Genomic DNA, 17,756 nt, shown 5'->3' with positions numbered 1-17,756 from the left:
AAAGACCCACTAAAGAAGCAATCTTGAATAGAACTGGAAGGGACCTTGGAGCTCTTCTAGTCCAGCCCCCTGCTAAAGCAGGAGAACCTATACCAGTGATGGCTAACGTTTTAGAGACTGAGTGCCCAAACTGCAACCAAACCCCACTTATGTATCGTTGGGTGCTGATTGGGCATGGCCCATTGGGTGGGCGTGGCCCATATGGTGGCCATGGCTGCGGTGGTAACAGTAGATTGGGGGGGACTAAAAAATTCAATCAATCAATTCCAACTTTGCGAGAACTATTTTTTCCTAGGAGAAGTTAAAATTGATTGATTGAACCTTTTTTTCTTTCCACATGGCGGTGGAGGCCTAAAGCGAAAAGCTTTTAGAAAACCCAGCTGAAAGCCCTGGACGACGGCGCACGTGCCCACAGAATGGTTTCCATAGGTTTGCCACCACTGACCTATACCATTCCAGATAAGTCACTGTCTAGTCTCTTCTTAAAAACCTCCAGTGATGGAGCACCCACGATTTCTGAAGGCAAGCTGTTCATCTTGACAGAAGTGAATGAAAGGTCTTCAAAATTTAATACTGAAAGAAAAATTTAAAATAGAATCTGCTGTACAATGGAAACGTACTGAAATAGACAAACAAGCTTACAAAAGAAATTACAACGGGGAACGAGGAGGGATGTGGCGGCAATGACAGGGTTGTATAAAGAAGGAATAGTTCAGATTGGAACTTTAGAGAGAACCAAGCTTTGCTATTGCAATAAATGAAATAAAAGGCCTTAGCTGGTTATTGGTCAGGTGAGCTTCCCTCTGGTCATGAAGGAAAGTAGCCAGGAGCACATAACACTCTGCTTAATTATCCCCACCATTAGGAATTTTCTCCTTAATTCCAGGTTGCTTCTCCCTTTGATTAGTTTCCAACCGTTGTTTCTTGTCCTGCCCTCTGGTGCTTTGGAAAATAATTTGACCCCATCTTCTTTGTGGCAGCCCCCCAAATACTGTGGGGGGGAGGCCAGGGGTACCATGGGGGAAATACCTGTGGGGACCGTGGGGCGGGAGAAAAGCCTGGTGGGGCCCTGTAAGGGAGGAAAAGCTCTGGGGGAACCAAGGGTTAGGAAGCAGAGCACAAGGTGTCTTGTGAATGGGGGAGCCCCAGGAATACCTGGGGGGGGGGTGGAGAGGCAGTCTAGGTCTTCCCTGAACAGTGGGGTTGCTAGTGTTCCACTTAGCGAGTTGCACATCTGTTTAATGGCTGCATCACGGAGGGTGGAGGTAATTAACCAAACCAGTCTCACTACATGGCTTTTGTAACTGAGGATTACTGGTATGCTGGCAGGGAAAATGTAGGGATCAAAATCTGGAGAACAACAAAGAGGGCTGAAACTCCGTATGTTGAATTTTAATAATCAATATACAAAAAACACCACACAAAACTCTACTACAGAAAACCCTGTTTGAGGAATTCCACAAGTTCTATAAAAGGAAACATCTAGAAACGTCTGCTGATAATTAGAAACAGCTCGTTAGCCTTTATCAAGTTAATAATTTCCATTTTTTTCCCTCTACACCAGAAGTCTAATTCTAAGATGTATTGACTAAAAAGAATCAGGCCAGAATTTCTAAACTCCCAATCAGAAATGAAATTCAAGATTTCTCTAAACTCATCAATGTTTGCCTCATGTGCACTTCCTTCTGTGCTGCCACAAAATAGGTTATAAAACGGAGCACATTGTGTGATGACCCATTAATGACCCTCTTGATTTACGACTATAATTGCAGGCTAAATTACAGCTGTAAATCGAGGACTACCAGGACTACCAAGAGTTTCCCCCAACAGTGAGGCAGCCAGTGTTGTTGAATGACTTGCACATTCATTTAAAGGCTGCATCAGGAACAGCAGGGACAGGGGTAGTTAAGCAAAGCAGTCTCCCAACCATAATCGGTAGGTACCATTACAGTTGTATCCCAAAGATTAACTCTACACTAGCCGGGGAATTTCACATCTTCTGCAAACAGAAACATCCAGAAACTACTGCTGATAATCAGAAATAGGTAGTTAGTCTATATCAAACTAATATTTTCCATATTTTTTTGCTCCACCTTCAGGTTTAATCCGGAGATCTGTTGACTAAAAAGAATCAAGCCAGAACTGAAGTAGTCAATTTCTCACTTATACTCTTCAATGGGAAATCAGAAATGAAATTCAACATTTCTCTAAACTCATCATTGTTTGCTTCATGTGCACTTCCTTGTGTGCAATAAGAGATGACTTACACCTGAAGAATCATTCACAGATTGGATATTTCAAATGTTTTTCCCCTGTGTGACTAATACTGAAATCTTTTCCAAAATCTGGACACTTTTACGGTTTCTCCCCTGTATGCGTCCTCTGATGTCTCACCAGGTTGAAATTCACATTGAAAGATTTCCCACAATCTGGACACTTAAAGGGTTTCTCTCCTTTGTGAGTCCTCTGGTGTCTCACCAGGTTGGAACTGAAACTGAAACATTTCCCACAATCAGGACATTCAAAGGGTTTCTCACCTGTGTGCGTCCTCTGGTGTGTCACCAGGCGGGAATTCTGACTGAAACTTTTCCCACAATCAGGACATTCAAAGGATTTCTCTCCTGTGTGTGTACTCTGGTGTTTCACCAGGTTAGAACTTTTCTTGAAACCTTTCCCACAATCAGGACATTCAAAGGGCTTTTCTCCAGTGTGAGTCTCCTGGTGTGTCACCAGACTGGAACTCTGGCTGTAACATTTCCCACAATCTGGACATTCAAAGGGTTTCTCTCCTGTGTGAGTCCTCTGATGTGTCACCAGGTGGGAATTCTGACTGAAACTTTTCCCACAATCAGGACATTCAAAGGGTTTCTCTCCTGTGTGAGTTCTCTGGTGTATCACCAGGGTGGAATTGTGTCTGAAAGATTTCTCACAATCTGAACATTCAAATGTTTTCTCTCCTGTGTGAGTCCTCTGATGTCTTACCAGGTTGGAACTGAAACTGAAATGTTTCCCACAATCTGGACATTCAAAGGGTTTCTCTCCTGTGTGAGTCCTCTGATGTCTCAACAGAATGGAACTGAAACTGAAACGTTTCCCACATTCAGGACATTCAAAGGGTTTCTCTCCTGTGTGAGTCCTCTGGTGTATCACCAGGCTGGAATAGAGTATGAAAGATTTCCCACAATCCGAACATTTAAAGGGTTTCTCTCCTGTATGAGTCCTCTGGTGGTTCACCAGGTTGGAATTCCCGCTGAAACTTTTCCCACAGAGTGCACACTCATACGGTTTCTCTCCTGTGTGCGTAGTCTGGTGGCTCACTAGGCTGGAATTATGTATGAAAGATTTCCCACACTCAGGACATTCAAAGGGTTTCTCTCCGGTGTGAGTCATCTGGTGTTTCTCCAGGTGGGAACTAACACTGAAACATTTCCCACAATCAGGACATTCAAAGGGTTTCTCTCCTGTGTGAGTCTTCTGGTGTTTCACTAGGCTGGAATTCTGACTGAAACGTTTCCCACATTCAGGACATTCAAAGGGTTTCTCTCCTGTGTGAGTCCTCCGGTGTGTCACCAGACTGGAATTCTGGCTGTAACATTTCCCACAATCCGGACATGCAAAGGGTTTCTCTCCTGTGTGAGTCCTCTGGTGTTTTACTAGTTTGGAACTGAAACTGAAACGTTTCCCACAATCCGAACATTCAAAAGGTTTCTCTCCGGTGTGAGTCATCTTGTGTTTTACCAGATAGTAATTTACATTGAAAGATTTCCCACAATCAGGACATTTAAAGGGTTTCTCTCCTTTGTGAGTCCTCTGGTGTATCACCAAGCTGGAATAGTGTATGAAAGATTTCCCACAATCAGGACATTCAAAGGGTTTCTCTCCTGTGTGAGTCCTCTGGTGTTTCCCCAGGTGAGAATTTGCAATGAAACCTTTCACACAAACTGGACACTCCTATGGTTTCTCTCCTGTGTGAATTATTTTGCTTGGTAAACCATTTACCACATTGGGAGCACTTATAGGGCATCTGTCCTGTGTGGAAAGGAGATATTCTGACCAAAGATTTTGTTACATTAGTAGCATTTGTATGCCTTTATTCCAGTTTGGATCCTCTTCTACATAATCACCTATACTTTTGCAATCCACCGATATGCTGGAGGAAGTCAAAAATGTGTGTGGTTCCTTGTTTAGTGGTGCTTTGATAGCACCTGTTTTTTCCTCCCATTGGGAGTTCTGCATTGCTGTCTGCCCTATTTGAGTATCCAATTGACCTTTTCTTCCCCACTGACTTCCAGATATTTCCCTCTTTTTCTAAATGGAAAAATGATCCCCTTCACCTTGTCACGTAACCTATCCTTGTATTCCACATACTCTACTATTTCCAGCTTGAAATCTCTTCTTGATTTTCTCCTGCCTTTTGCCTGATAGGATGGAAGAATTGTGTAATTTTCTGAAGGAAATGGAAAATATTTTGATTTCGGGCTTGATTTGCTTTCCTTTTCAAAAGTTATTCTCACTTCTCCAGAGTGCTCTTATTGCCATCCTCTTTGTCTGTAAGATTCAAAGAAAAGTGTAAGTTTAATTGTTTATACAAGGCTTGCAGATGTGAAAAAAGGGAAAAATATACATTACATTTAAAAAGCAAACATGCCACAATGCTAACCTCTTACATTAATTATGATTCATCGGACATTCCAGAGATCCAACTTCAGATATCCATTCAATCATGAAATTCCCCTCACTTGCATCAACCATAAATTCTAAGCACTGCTAAGGGTTATCATAAAATAAATCTGCATGTCTGAGGTCTAGAGTATACAATTGTAGATATATGGAAAAAGTAATATAAATGCACATACCTATAATTATATCTATGTGGAAAATTCATGTTTTCAACCTGAAAAAGAAAAAAAGATTACTGTCAAACCTTCTGAGCTAATTTTTAGAGGTGTGGGGACTTTAAATGATGAAATAATGCCCAAAGCCTCTGCAAGATTTGCACATGGAACTCCTTGACCACAAAAAAGGGGAAAAACTACTCTCCACAATCCCTCTGCTGACATCCTAATTGAAGTACTCCTTACTTAATGACTGCAATTGGGACTGACATCTGTGTCATTAAGCAGCCCGAACATTAAGTATGATGTTAGCATGATAATGCCAATTTACATCTGTTCCTCTGGACTTGCTAAGCAAATCACCATGAGTTGTTAAAGGCAATTTCACATTACTGTGGCTTGTAATTTCCTGCCGGTATACCCATTGATTTTGCTTGTAAGAAGCTAGCTTAGAAGGTCACAGATGGGGATCCTGAATGTGGGATACTGCAGCCACCATAAACACGCAACAATTCGCAACATCCAAATTGGTGCAACTCCCTTTTCCTGCATTTTCATAATCATAGGCCCAATGAGGAAGTGGTAAATGAGGACAACTTATACAACTGAACATCCTGAAAGTTCTTCCATAGCTATTCTTTCAGAAGTGCTGGCTTAAGCACAGTTGAACCTCATTAATAGAAGTATGGGGTGCCAATAGGAAATACTGTGCGTGTTAGCCATAAATAGAAGTGAAAAAATAAAAATCCCAGAAAAAAATAGTGGAGGATTTCAGTCTGACATTGTTGCCAAGAAAACAGCAGGTCCACAAGAGAATAGTGACAGTTGAAAGGGACCTCAGGGGACTTCTAGTCCAACCCCCTGCTTAGATAGGAAACCTATATTATTCTTGACAAATGGCTGTCCAATCTCTTCTTAAAAACCTCCATTGATGAAAGACCCACAACTAAAATTAATATTGAAAGACTCTCCATACAGGGCTGTTCCCTGACAAGGGCAGAGAGAAACAGGGACGCATCAGTCACCAGAAAGGGAATCTGGGCATGTAAGAGAGGCAGATTCAGGAGCTCCATCCCAAAGGAAGCCCACCTGGACAGGGCTGCCCATCGGCCAAGCCCACCTGGACGCCTCTCCTTCCAGACGCCCCTGGCCTCATCCTAGCAGGGGTCCCGCCCTCGCCTTCAGCCACGCTCCCTCTGAGCCCACAGCTCCCCCGTCCTCTTCCCCTTCCTCCCCTCCAGGCACTGGGAGGCTGATCCTCCCCAGCAGCCACAGGGGAACGTTGGAACGGCGGTGCCCAACCTTCCGGGAAAGGCCAGGAGTGTTTCTGATACCTTCAAGTCACTCAAGTGGATTCCTGCTTAGGCATAGGCCTGGTAGGATTGGCCAAAGTTGCACAGATGGCTTAGCAGGTAAGGCAGGACTGGAACTGAGCATTTCCCAGTCTCTACTGTGGTGCCTTTACCAGCACACCCACCTGGATCTTCTTCCTCCCCGTAGAATCCACACATTTGACCTCTTCCTGTTTCTCCAACATAAAATTCAACGCTGCAGTTTTCAAGATCCAGTCCAACCTCTTTGAACTCGGCTCCCCCTTACTCTCCAGATAACGGACATTTTTCATCTTTCAATCTGAGCTTTAGACTTTTCTGTTCAGGAAATGGAGCGTTCCTCTGATTGGGGACTGGTGGCTTCTGGCCTGGCCCTGTGTAGCAGCTCCTCTGCCTTTGGGGTGTCTTTTATTTCGCTCAGTTTTGTTAGCCACATAGTGTTAGTACGTTTTGTGGAGTCTGTTATTACTGTAAAAGTAGGTTTTTTTGGGGGGGGGTTATTCTGCTAGTTTCCTTCTGTCGGTTTTAATGTGTCTACTTTGTATATTGAAATTCAGTTAGTATTTATTTCTGCTGTGCACTTAATTCAATCAATCAGAATAGAGCTTGAAGGGACATTAGAGGTCTTCTAGTCAATCCCCTGCTCAAGCAATCAGAATATACCATTTTAGGCAGGTGGCTGTCTCTTCTTTTTTTAAAACCCTCCAGTGATGGAAGCATCTGCAATTTCTGAAAGGAAGCTGTTCCACTGGTTCATTGTCCTCACATTAGAAAGTTTCTCCTTAATTCCAAGTTCCTTCTCTTCTTGATTATTTTCCTTTCTGCCAATATAATTAGACGTTCCCCAAGGATAAAATGAAATTAATCACAGGAGACATCGGACGCCACAATGAAGCTCTACACCACAATGCCCGCCTTATTGAGGGAACCTCCTTTCCTAACTACTACCAACAGTTGCAGTCATTTTTAGAGATTTAAAATGGAGAGAGATCCTGACAGTCAAGGGGAGGAGGCCCCAAAGGACAGTTTCTCCTTCTTGTTTGATTGGCAGCAACACATTTAATTGTTTCGTGCTGAAGGAGGTTTCAAGCAGCTGTTATGTATTTTCATCTCTGTACGGGTTGGCACCTCTATTTGGTCACCAACTGACTCTGCACTGAAGCTCCTTACTGTGTGTAGCTTGTAGTTTCACAAAGAGAAGCTTTGGGAGAAGCACCCGACCCTCAGGATTTCTGTCAGCAGTTTCCTCAGAAACTGTACTGTTGTAAAATATGACTTTAAAGCAAAAATAAGAACAAGAGGAAAAAATGGAATGGCTCCTTTACCAATGTAGTAGGGACGGAGGGATGGCCTGCTGCATGGCGTGAGGGGGAGAAGAGAGGAAAGAGAGACAGGGAGAGCAGCGGAGAAGGAAGCAAAGCAAGCAGAGGCCTGAGGAGAGAGGGAGGGAAGGGTTGATCAGCCTGCCCTGCCCCCACCTGCTGGGTGGGGCTGCATGTGAGGAGGGAGAGGCCTGAGGGAGAGGGAGAGAGAAGGGGAGGAAAAGAGCGAAGCTGATCCAGAGTAAGCGAGCCAGGCTTCCCGCCCTCCCACCCTAATGGAGTTGAAAGGGAGAAGAGCAGCTCCACAGAAGGACAGGGGAGGTGAATTGTTCTGGAGGGACAATAACAGGCTGAAAGTCAGGAGGAAGCACAGAGTGAGAGACTCTGAGAATTTGGACCAGTGACTGAGGGCGGGAAGACATCAACTGGCCAAGTGGAAAGGGATCTAGACTCTTGTGGCCCTTTTGAGGGTAGCACTTCACAAACATATATACAAAAGACCCACTAAAGAAGCAATCTTGAATAGAACTGGAAGGGACCTTGGAGCTCTTCTAGTCCAGCCCCCTGCTAAAGCAGAACCTATACCAGTGACGGCTAACGTTTTAGAGACTGAGTGCCCAAACTGCAACCAAACCCCACTTATGTATCGTTGGGTGCTGATTGGGCATGGCCCATTGGGTGGGCGTGGCCCATATGGTGGGCATGGCTGCGGTGGTAACGGTAGACTGGGGGGGATTAAAAAATTCAATCAATCAAGTCCAACTTTGCGAGAACTATTTTTTCCTAGGAGAAGTTAAAATTGATTGATTGAACCTTTTTTTCTTTCCACATGGCGGTGGAGGCCTAAAGCGAAAAGCTTTTAGAAAACCCAGCTGAAGGGCCTGGACGACGGTGCACGTGCCCACAGCATGGTTTCCATAGGTTTGCCACCACGGACCTATACCATTCCAGATAAGTCACTATCTAGTCTCTTCTTAAAAACCTCCAGTGATGGAGCACCCACGATTTCTGAAGGCAAGCTGTTCATCTTGATAGAAGTGAATGAAAGGTCTTCAAAATTTAATACTGAAAGAAAAATTTAAAATAGAATCTGCTGTACAATGGAAACGTACTGAAATAGACAAACAAGCTTACCAAAGAAATTACAACGGGGAACGAGGAGGGATGTGGTGGCAATGACAGGGTTGTATAAAGAAGGAATAGTTCAGATTGGAACTTTGGAGAGAACCAAGCTTTGCTAGCTTCTCTCCTCGCTTATTGCAATAAATGAAATAAAAGGCCTTAGCTGGTTATTGGTCAGGTGAGCTTCCCTCTGGTCATGAAGGAAAGTAGCCTGGAGCACATAACACTCTGCTTAATTACCCTCACCATTAGGAATTTTCTCCTTAATTCCAGGTTGCTTCTCCCTTTGATTAGTTTCCAACTGTTGTTTCTTGTCCTGCCCTCTGGTGCTTTGGAAAATAATTTGACCCCGTCTTCTTTGTGGCAGCCCCCCAAATACTGTGGGGGGGAGGCCAGGGGTACCATGGGGGAAATACCTGTGGGGACCGTGGGGCGGGAGAAAAGCCTGGTGGGGCCCTGTAAGGGAGGAAAAGCTCTGGGGGAACCAAGGGTTGGGAAGCAGAGCACAAGGTGTCTTGTGAATGGGGGAGCCCCAGGAATAGCTGGGGGGGGGTGGAGAGGCAGTCTAGGCCTTCCCTGAACAGTGGGGTTGCTAGTGTTCAACTTAGCAAGTTGCACATCTGTTTAATGGCTGCATCACGGAGGGTGGAGGTAATTAACCAAACCAGTCTCACTTCATGGCTTTTGCAATGTACAACCGTAACTGACAGACCCCATTACAGTTGTAACTGAGGATTACTGGTATGCTGGCAGGAAAAATGTAGGGATCAAAATCTGGAGCACAACAAAGAAGGCTGAAACTCCGTATGTTGGATTTTCATAATCAATATACAAAAAACACCACACAAAACTCTACTACAGAAAACCCTGTTTGAGGAATTCCACAAGTTCTATAAAAGGAAACATCCAGAAACATCTGCTGATAATTAGAAACAGCTCGTTAGCCTTTATCAAGTTAACAATTTCCATTTTTCCCCTCTACACCAGAAGTCTAATTCTAAGATGTATTGACTAAAAAGAATCAGGCCAGAATTTCTAAACTCCCAATGGGAAATCAGAAATGAAATTCAAGATTTCTCTAAACTCATCAATGTTTGCCTCATGTGCACTTCCTTCTGTGCTGCCACAAAATAGGTTATAAAACGGAGCACATTGTGTGATGACCCATTAATGACCCTCTTGATTTACGACTATAATTGCAGGCTAAATTACAGCTGTAAATCGAGGACTACCAAGAGTTTCCCCCAACAGTGAGGCAGCCAGTGTTGTTGAATGACTTGCACATTCATTTAAAGGCTGCATCAGGAACAGCAGGGACAGGGGTAGTTAAGCAAAGCAGTCTCCCAACCATAATCGGTAGGTACCATTACAGTTGTATCCCAAAGATTAACTCTACACTAGCCGGGGAATTTCACATCTTCTGCAAACAGAAACATCCAGAAACTACTGCTGATAATCAGAAATAGGTAGTTAGTCTATATCAAACTAATATTTTCCATATTTTTTTGCTCCACCTTCAGGTTTAATCCGGAGATCTGTTGACTAAAAAGAATCAAGCCAGAACTGAAGTAGTCAATTTCTCACTTATACTCTTCAATGGGAAATCAGAAATGAAATTCAACATTTCTCTAAACTCATCATTGTTTGCTTCATGTGCACTTCCTTGTGTGCAATAAGAGATGATTTACACCTGAAGAATCGTTCACAGATTGGACATTTCAAATGTTTCTCCCCTGTGTGACTAATACTGAAATCTTTTCCAAAATCTGGACACTTTTACGGTTTCTCCCCTGTATGCGTCCTCTGATGTCTCAGCAGGTTGAAATTCACATTGAAAGATTTCCCACAATCAGGACATTTAAAGGGCTTTTCTCCTTTGTGAGTTCTCTGGTGTATAACCAGGCTGGAATAGTGTTTGAAAGATTTCCCACAATCCGAACATTTAAAGGGTTTCTCTCCTGTGTGAGTCCTCTGGTGTACCACCAGGCTGGAATGGTATATGAAAGATTTCCCACAATCCGAACATTTAAAGGGTTTCTCTCCTGTGTGAATCCTCTGGTGTCTCACCAGGTTGGAACTGAAATTGAAACGTTTCCCACAATCCGGACATTCAAAGGGTTTCTCTCCTGTGTGAGTCCTCCGGTGTGTCACCAGGCTGGAATTCTGGCTGTAACATTTCCCACAATCCGGACATGCAAAGGTTTTCTCTCCTGTATGAGTCCTCTGGTGTATCACCAGGGTGGAATTGTGTCTGAAAGATTTCTCACAATACGAACATTCAAAGGGTTTCTCTCCTGTGTGAGTCCTCTGGTGTCTCAACAAGATAGAACTGAAACTGAAACGTTTCCCACATTCAGGACATTCAAAGGGTTTCTCTCCTGTGTGAGTGCTCTGGTGTATCACCAGGCTGGAACTCTGGCTGTAACATTTCCCACAGTCCAGACATTCAAATGGTTTCTTTCCTGTGTGAGTCCTCTGATGTATTACCAGGTTGGAATTGAAACTGAAACGTTTCCCACAATCCAGACATTCAAAGGGTTTCTCTCCTGTGTGAGTCCTCCGGTGTGTCACCAGGCTGGAATTCTGGCTGTAACATTTCCCACAATCCGGACATGCAAAGGGTTTCTCTCCTGTGTGAGTGCTCTGATGTATCACCAGGCTGGAACTCTGGCTGTAACATTTCCCACAGTCCAGACATTCAAAGGGTTTCTCTCCTGTATGAGTCCTCTGGTGGTTCACCAGGCTCGAATTCTTGCTGAAACTTTTCCCACAGAGTGCACACTCATACGGTTTCTCTCCTGTGTGCGTCATCTGGTGGCTCACCAAGCTGGAATTATGTATGAAAGATTTCCCACACTCAGGACATTCAAAGGGTTTCTCTCCAGTGTGAGTCCTCTGGTGTGTCACCAGGCTGGAACTCTGGCTGTAACATTTCCCACAATCCAGACATTCAAAAGGTTTCTCTCCTGTGTGAGCCCTCTGATGTCTTACCAGTTTAGAACTGAAACTGAACCGTTTCCCACAATCCGAACATTTAAAGGGTTTCTCTCCTGTATGATTCCTCTGGTGGTTCACCAGGTTGGAATTCTTGCTGAAACTTTTCCCACAGAGTGCACACTCATATGGTTTCTCTCCTGTGTGTGTCGTCTGGTGGCTCACTAGGCTGGACTTATCTATGAAAGATTTCCCACACTCAGGACATTCAAAGGGTTTCTCTCCAGTGTGAGTCCTCCGGTGTGTCACCAGGCTGGAATTCTGCCTGTAACATTTCCCACAATCCGGACATGCAAAGGTTTTCTCTCCTGTGTGAGTCTTCTGGTGTTTTACTAGTTTGGAACTGAAACTGAAACGTTTCCCACAATCCAAAAATTCAAAAGGTTTCTCTCCGGTGTGAGTCATCTTGTGTTTTACCAGATAGTAATTTACAGGGGAACTTTTTTTCACAAACTGGACGCTCCTATAGTTTCTCTCCTGTGTGAATTATTTTGCTTGGTAAAGCATTTACCACATTGGGAGCACTTATAGGGCATCTGTCCTGTGTGGAAAGGAGATATTCTGACCAAAGATTTTGTTACATTAGTAGCATTTGTATGCCTTTATTCCAGTTTGGATCCTCTTCTACATAATCACCTATACTTTTGCAATCCACCGATATGCTTGAGGAAGTCAAAAATGTGTGTGGTCCCTTGTTTAGTGGTGCTTTGATTTCACCTGTTTCTTTCCTCCCATTGGGAGTTCTGCATTGCTGTCTGCCCTATTTAAGTAACCAATTGACCTTTTCTTCCCCACAGACTTCCAAATATTTCCCTCTTTTTCTGAATGGAAAAATGATCCCCTTCACCTTGTCATGTAACCTATCCTTGTGTTCCGCATACTCTATTTCCAGCTTGAAATCTCTTCTTGATTTTCTCCTGCCTTTTACCTGCTGGGATAGGAGAATTGTGTAATTTTCTGAAGGAAATGGAAAATATTTTGATTTCTGGCTTGATTTGCTTTCCTTTTCAAAAGTTATTCTCACTTCTCCAGAGTGCTCTTATTGCCACATCCTTTGTCTGTAAGATTTAAAGAAAAGTGTAAGTTTAATTGTTTATACAATGCTTGCAGATGTCAAAAAAGGAAAAAATATACATTACATTTAAAAAGCAAACATGCCACAATGCTAACCTCTTACATTAATTATGATTCATCGGACATTCCAGAGATCCAACTTCAGATATCCGTTCAATCATGAAATTCCCCTCACTTGCATCAACCATAAATTCTAAGCACTACTAAGGGTTATCATAAAATAAATCTGCAAGTCTCGGGTATAGAGTATACAATTGTAGATATATGGAAAAAGTAATATAAATGCACATACCTATAATTATATCTATGTGGAAAATTCATGTTTTCAACCTGAAACTAATTTTTAGAGGTGTGGGGGCTTTAAATGATGAAATGATGCCCAAAGCCTCTGCAAGATTTGCACATGGAACTCCTTGACCACAAAAAAGGGGAAAAACTACTCTCCACAATCCCTCTGCTGACATCCTAATTGAAGTACTCCTTACTTAATGACTGCAATTGGGACTGGCATCTGTGTCATTAAGCAGCCTGATCATTAAGTATGATGTTAGCATGATAATGCCAACTTACATCTTTTCCTCTGGACTTGCTAAGCAAATCACCATGCGTCGTTAAAGGCAATTTCACGTGACTGTGTCTTGTAATTTCCTGCCGGTATACCCATTGATTTTGCTTGTAAGAAGCTAGCTGAGAAGGTCACAGATGGGGATCATGAATGTGGGATACTGCAACCACCATAAACACGCAACAATTCACAACATCCAAATTGGTGCAACTCCCTTTTCCTGCATTTTCATAATCATAGGCCCAATGAGGAAGTGGTAAATGAGGACAACTTATACAACTGAACATCCTGAAAGGTCTTCCATAGCTATTCTTTCAGAAGTGCTGGCTTAATCACAGTTGAACATCATTAATACAAGTATGGGGTGCCAATAGGAAATACTGTGCGTGTTAGCTATAAATAGAAGTGAAAAATCCCAGAAAAAAATAGTGGCAGTTTCAGTCTGACATTGTTGCCAAGAAAACAGCAGGTCCATAAGAGAATAATGAGAGTTGAAAGTGATCTCGGAGGTCTTCTAGTCCAACCCCCTGCTTAGATAGGAAACCTATATTATTCTTGACAAATGGCTGTCCAATCTCTTCTTAAAAACCTCCAGTGATGAAACACCCATAACGTCTGGAGGCAAGCTGTTTCATTAATTGTTCTCACTGACAGGAACTTTCTCCTAATTCTAGACTCCATCTGTTACTTCCTGTTCTGCTCTACGACACTTTGGCGCAAAGGTCAATCCTTCCTTCTATGTGACACCCCCTCCAATTTTGAAAGAGTGCCATCATGTAAACACAAGCTCTCCATGCGGCATTTTAGTCCCACAACTGAAGCCTCTGCAGCCCAAACAATAAACTGGCTCTTCTGCATACCAGTCTCTCTTCCCCAAAATGCCCTGCAGGGAGTTATTGGAGCTCCCAGGTCTGTCCCTTGACCGGAAATTCTGTTATCTTTCTGAATATTATCACAGAACCCCCTTGATCTCTTTGGAAAGCTGTTTGTAAAAACCAGTGAAAAGCTTCTTTTTCAGGGTAGATTATTCAGACCGTAAAAGAAATATTTAAATTGAAAACCTCTACAGACAGGGCTGTTCACTTACACAGGCAGAGAGAAACAGGGATGCAGCAGTCACCAGAGAGGGAATCTGGGCAGGTAAGAGAGGCAGATTCAGAAGCTGCATCCCAAAGGAAGCCCACCTGGACAGGGCTGCCCAACGGCCAAGCCCACCTGGACGCCTCTCGGGTCTCCCTCGCCCGCCTTCCAGACGCCCCTGGCCTCCTCCTAGCAGGGTTCCCGCCCTCGCCTTCAGCCACGCTCCCTCTGAGCCCAGAGCTCCCCCGTCCTCTTCCCCTTCCTCCCCTCCAGGCACTGGGAGGCTGATCCTCCCCAGCGATGGGCAACGTCTGAACCGAGCAGCCCGACCTGCTCCCGGCTTCTCCTCCGACGCGCCCTCGACTCACCTTCCAGCTGCTGCTTCGACCCTGGGAAGAGCACAAAAGCCTCCCGGCACGCCTCCTTCCTCCCCTGAGCGATCCGGAAGAGGAAGTTGCTCTGATCTTCTCCTCATCTCCCTTCCTTTCTAGCAATGCAGTACTCGATGGTTGCAGCTCCTCTTCCCTCCACCCCTGGAGATGCCGCTTTCTAGTCGCAGATGCTGCCTATCTGACCGTCATCTCGCGATAGGAGGCCGGAAGTCACGCTTGTCCCGTCTCGGCCTTTGGCGTCTAGAGAGGTTTTCGCTGATTTATCTGCTCTCCGGTCGTTTCCGCCTCCCAGCGACCGTCCTTTGCAACTGAGCCAAGTGAAACAGCGAAAAGTGACGATGCTTCTTAGTTTGCAAAGATTAGCTCCAGGCTGAGCCCTAGAAGTGTGTGAAGTTCAAACAGAAATGCAGACTAAGAGTTGTAACTCTCCAAGCAAAGACCTTACTTACACCATTCTGGACAAATGGCTGTCCAGTCTCCTCTCAAAAACCTCCACGGATGGAGCACTCGCAACGTTTAGAGGGAAGCTGTTCCACTGATTAATTGGTTTCACGGACAGGAACCTTCCCCTTAATTCTCGGTTGGATCTTTTTTTGATAAGTCTCCCTTCGGTTACTTCTTTTACTGCTCTCAGGCACATGGGGGAATAGGTTGACCCCCTCTTAATGTGTTAGCCCCTCAAATACTGAAAGACTGCTATCAGGTCACCCTTAGTCCTTCTCTGTGTCAAATTAGACACAACCGATCATCTGATGTTTTAGCATTCAGTCCACTAAATATCTTTGTTGCTCTTTTTTGCACTTTTTCTAGAGTCTCAACATCTTTTTTATCGTGCCCAAACCTGCATGCAGTATTTTAAGTGCAGCAGTAATCCATATGATCTTGACACTATCCTTCTGGTGATGCAGAGCAGGACTGCACTCACTTTTTCTGCTGCTGCATCACATTGCTAGATCATACTTAGGTGATTGTCCACTGGGAATCATAGATCCTCTCACAGTTACTGCTGTTGGGAGATATCCAAACTCTTTTATAGGTGTGTGTTTGGTTTTTCATGCCCAAGTGTAAAACCTCATTTTTTTCATCACTGAATTGCATTTTCCTCTAAAGGGCCCAGTGTTCCAGGTTTGGCTATTCCCCCCTTCTCTCCCTTCATCTTAATCACTTATGAAGATATTGAAGAGTACTAGGCCTAAGAGAGAGCCTTGGGGTACCCCGCTGCATGCTGTCCTCCACATATATTTAGTTCCATTGCAGATGGCATGTGGAGTGCTGCTGATTAGCCAGTTACGATTCCATCTATCTCATATTTTTTTATCATACCAAGAATTATTTTCTTTTGTACTTGTTTGGATGTCGAGCCCCTAAATGATTGCCAAATTCATCCTATAAAAATAATGAAATACGGTACAAACCTGGAAGCAGGCTACCATATTGGTCCCCAACTACATCTAGTCAGGAGTTACAGGCCGTCCTCAACTTACAACTATTTGTTTAGTGACCGTTTGAAGTTACAATGGCCATGAAAAACGTGGTCTATGACCGTTTTTCATTCTTACAACTGTTGCAGCACCCCTTTGGTCATGTGATAAAATTCAGATGTTTGGCAGCTGCCATGTTTTTATGACAGTTGTAGGGTCATGTGATCATTTTTTGCAACCCTCTGACAAGCAAAAATAATGGGGAAGCCAGATTCATTTAACAACTGTGCAAAAAACACCATAAAATGGGGCAAAACTCACTTAACAACTATCTTGCTTAGAAACTTTGGCTCAGTTGTGGTTGTATGTCAAGGACTCCCTGTAATACCTTTTTGTCTTCATTCTTGCAGAGCCTAAATCTCCCTAGAGGACAGAATTGCTCTGAGGAGGTCTGAGCAGCCTTCCCAGTTTCCAGAGGAGATAGATCAGGGGTGTCAAACTCAATTTCATTGAGGGCAGCATCAGCATTGTGGATGCCCTGGGGGTGTGTGACCTACTGGGTGGGCGTGGACAGTGGGTGTGGCCTATTGAGTGGGCATGGCCAGCTCTACATCATTCGCATCAAGGGGGCCTGTGCAGGAGTGGGACAGATCTGAGGGTCTCTGGCTGAAGGGGGTGGGACCAGGGCAATTGCCAAGGCATGGTCCACTGGAGGTGCCTCACTGTTCCTCTCAGGCCATTTGGGGGGGGGGGGAAGGTGGTGCAGGCTGCCGGCAACCCTGGGCAGCAGAGGTGAAATGCCCAGCCTGGCCCTCGAACGCCTGCGGCACCAAGCCCATCTCCACTACCCCAAGGGGGCGCCCAGCTGCAGCACAAAATTGTACATTGGCTCCCAGCTGACCTGGGCCAGGGCCAAGGCAGTGGGGGCCATTCCCTCACTGTTTCCAAGATGGCTTTGTGGAACACATGAAACCACTTCGCAGGCCGCATCTGACCCCCGGGCCTTGTGTTTGACATGTCTGACTTAGATTATTCCCAGGCAAGCACCTAGGGCAAAAGTTTGGATGGGCGAGTTAGCAGAAAGCTGATGTAAAGATTCCTGCGTTTTCTTAGGGGTGACTCTCAGTGGAGATCAAAACGGTTCTACACCCCAAAACTTTATGACTGATATTCCTGTGGCTCCCAAGGATTTAGGACAGGGCAGCACCATCAGGTGAGATGCTATAGGAGAGCCATCTTCACTCCTGCCAGCCAGGGCTGCATCCAACAGAACCCACCATGAAGCTTCATTCCTGAAGGAGGAAATTTTACATCTGTTGAATGCTAAATGCCATGTGCGTCTGTAAATTTCCTTCCACAGGAAGTCTCCATTAGGTCACAGAGAGGGAAAAATACGCAGCAGGGCCTAGAAAACGGGACCTAAGAAAGAGGGATCGATTGTCTATATATGGTAGAAGAAATGTTTCCAAACTACATTTTAAAAAGAAAACAAAAGGGAAGAAGAGAATATCCCACCAAAGTGCATGGCCAACTGATCACCAGGCTAAACTTTTTAGGACACCTTGCACTGCCATTTTTCATACAGGTCTAATAAGGTATGGATGGTGATAGTGGCCATTT

At 44.4% G+C, this 17,756-nt stretch overlaps 2 protein-coding genes and 1 pseudogene across 2 annotated transcripts in view; 1 reads left to right on the top strand and 2 right to left on the bottom strand.

The window, feature by feature from the left end:
• Positions 1-17,756, top strand: part of LOC120318249 — a 227,066-nt pseudogene that overhangs the window by 38,976 nt on the left and 170,334 nt on the right.
• Positions 1-17,756, bottom strand: part of LOC120318230 (zinc finger protein 84-like) — a 52,477-nt gene that overhangs the window by 18,851 nt on the left and 15,870 nt on the right. The gene's annotated exons all lie outside the window — the stretch shown is intronic.
• On the bottom strand, positions 1,396-12,536 carry LOC120318237 (zinc finger protein 850-like). The gene is made up of 2 exons (XM_039365667.1): positions 10,701-12,536; positions 1,396-3,929 (listed from the first exon to the last, which is right to left on the bottom strand). Exons 1-2 carry the CDS (start codon positions 12,007-12,009, stop codon positions 2,356-2,358), a joined length of 2,883 nt encoding a protein of 960 aa, XP_039221601.1. The 5' UTR covers positions 12,010-12,536; the 3' UTR covers positions 1,396-2,355.

This window comes from Crotalus tigris, unplaced genomic scaffold, assembly GCF_016545835.1.
Source record: "Crotalus tigris isolate CLP2741 ecotype Arizona unplaced genomic scaffold, ASM1654583v1 scf7180000020145.1122116, whole genome shotgun sequence".
Taxonomy (NCBI): Eukaryota; Metazoa; Chordata; class Lepidosauria; order Squamata; family Viperidae; genus Crotalus; species Crotalus tigris.
This window is presented reverse-complemented; position numbering and strand designations above follow the sequence as displayed.

Excerpts from the sequence above, each read along its gene's own strand:
- LOC120318237 (XM_039365667.1), bottom strand. The coding sequence starts at position 12,009 with ATGACTCACACCGGAGAGAAACCTTTTGAATTTTTGGATTGTGGGAAA. Across the intron at positions 3,930-10,700 it reads ATGTCCGGATTGTGGGAAAC|GTTTCATTGCAAATTCTCAC; the intron begins GTTTCAATTTCA and ends TTTGTGTGAAAG.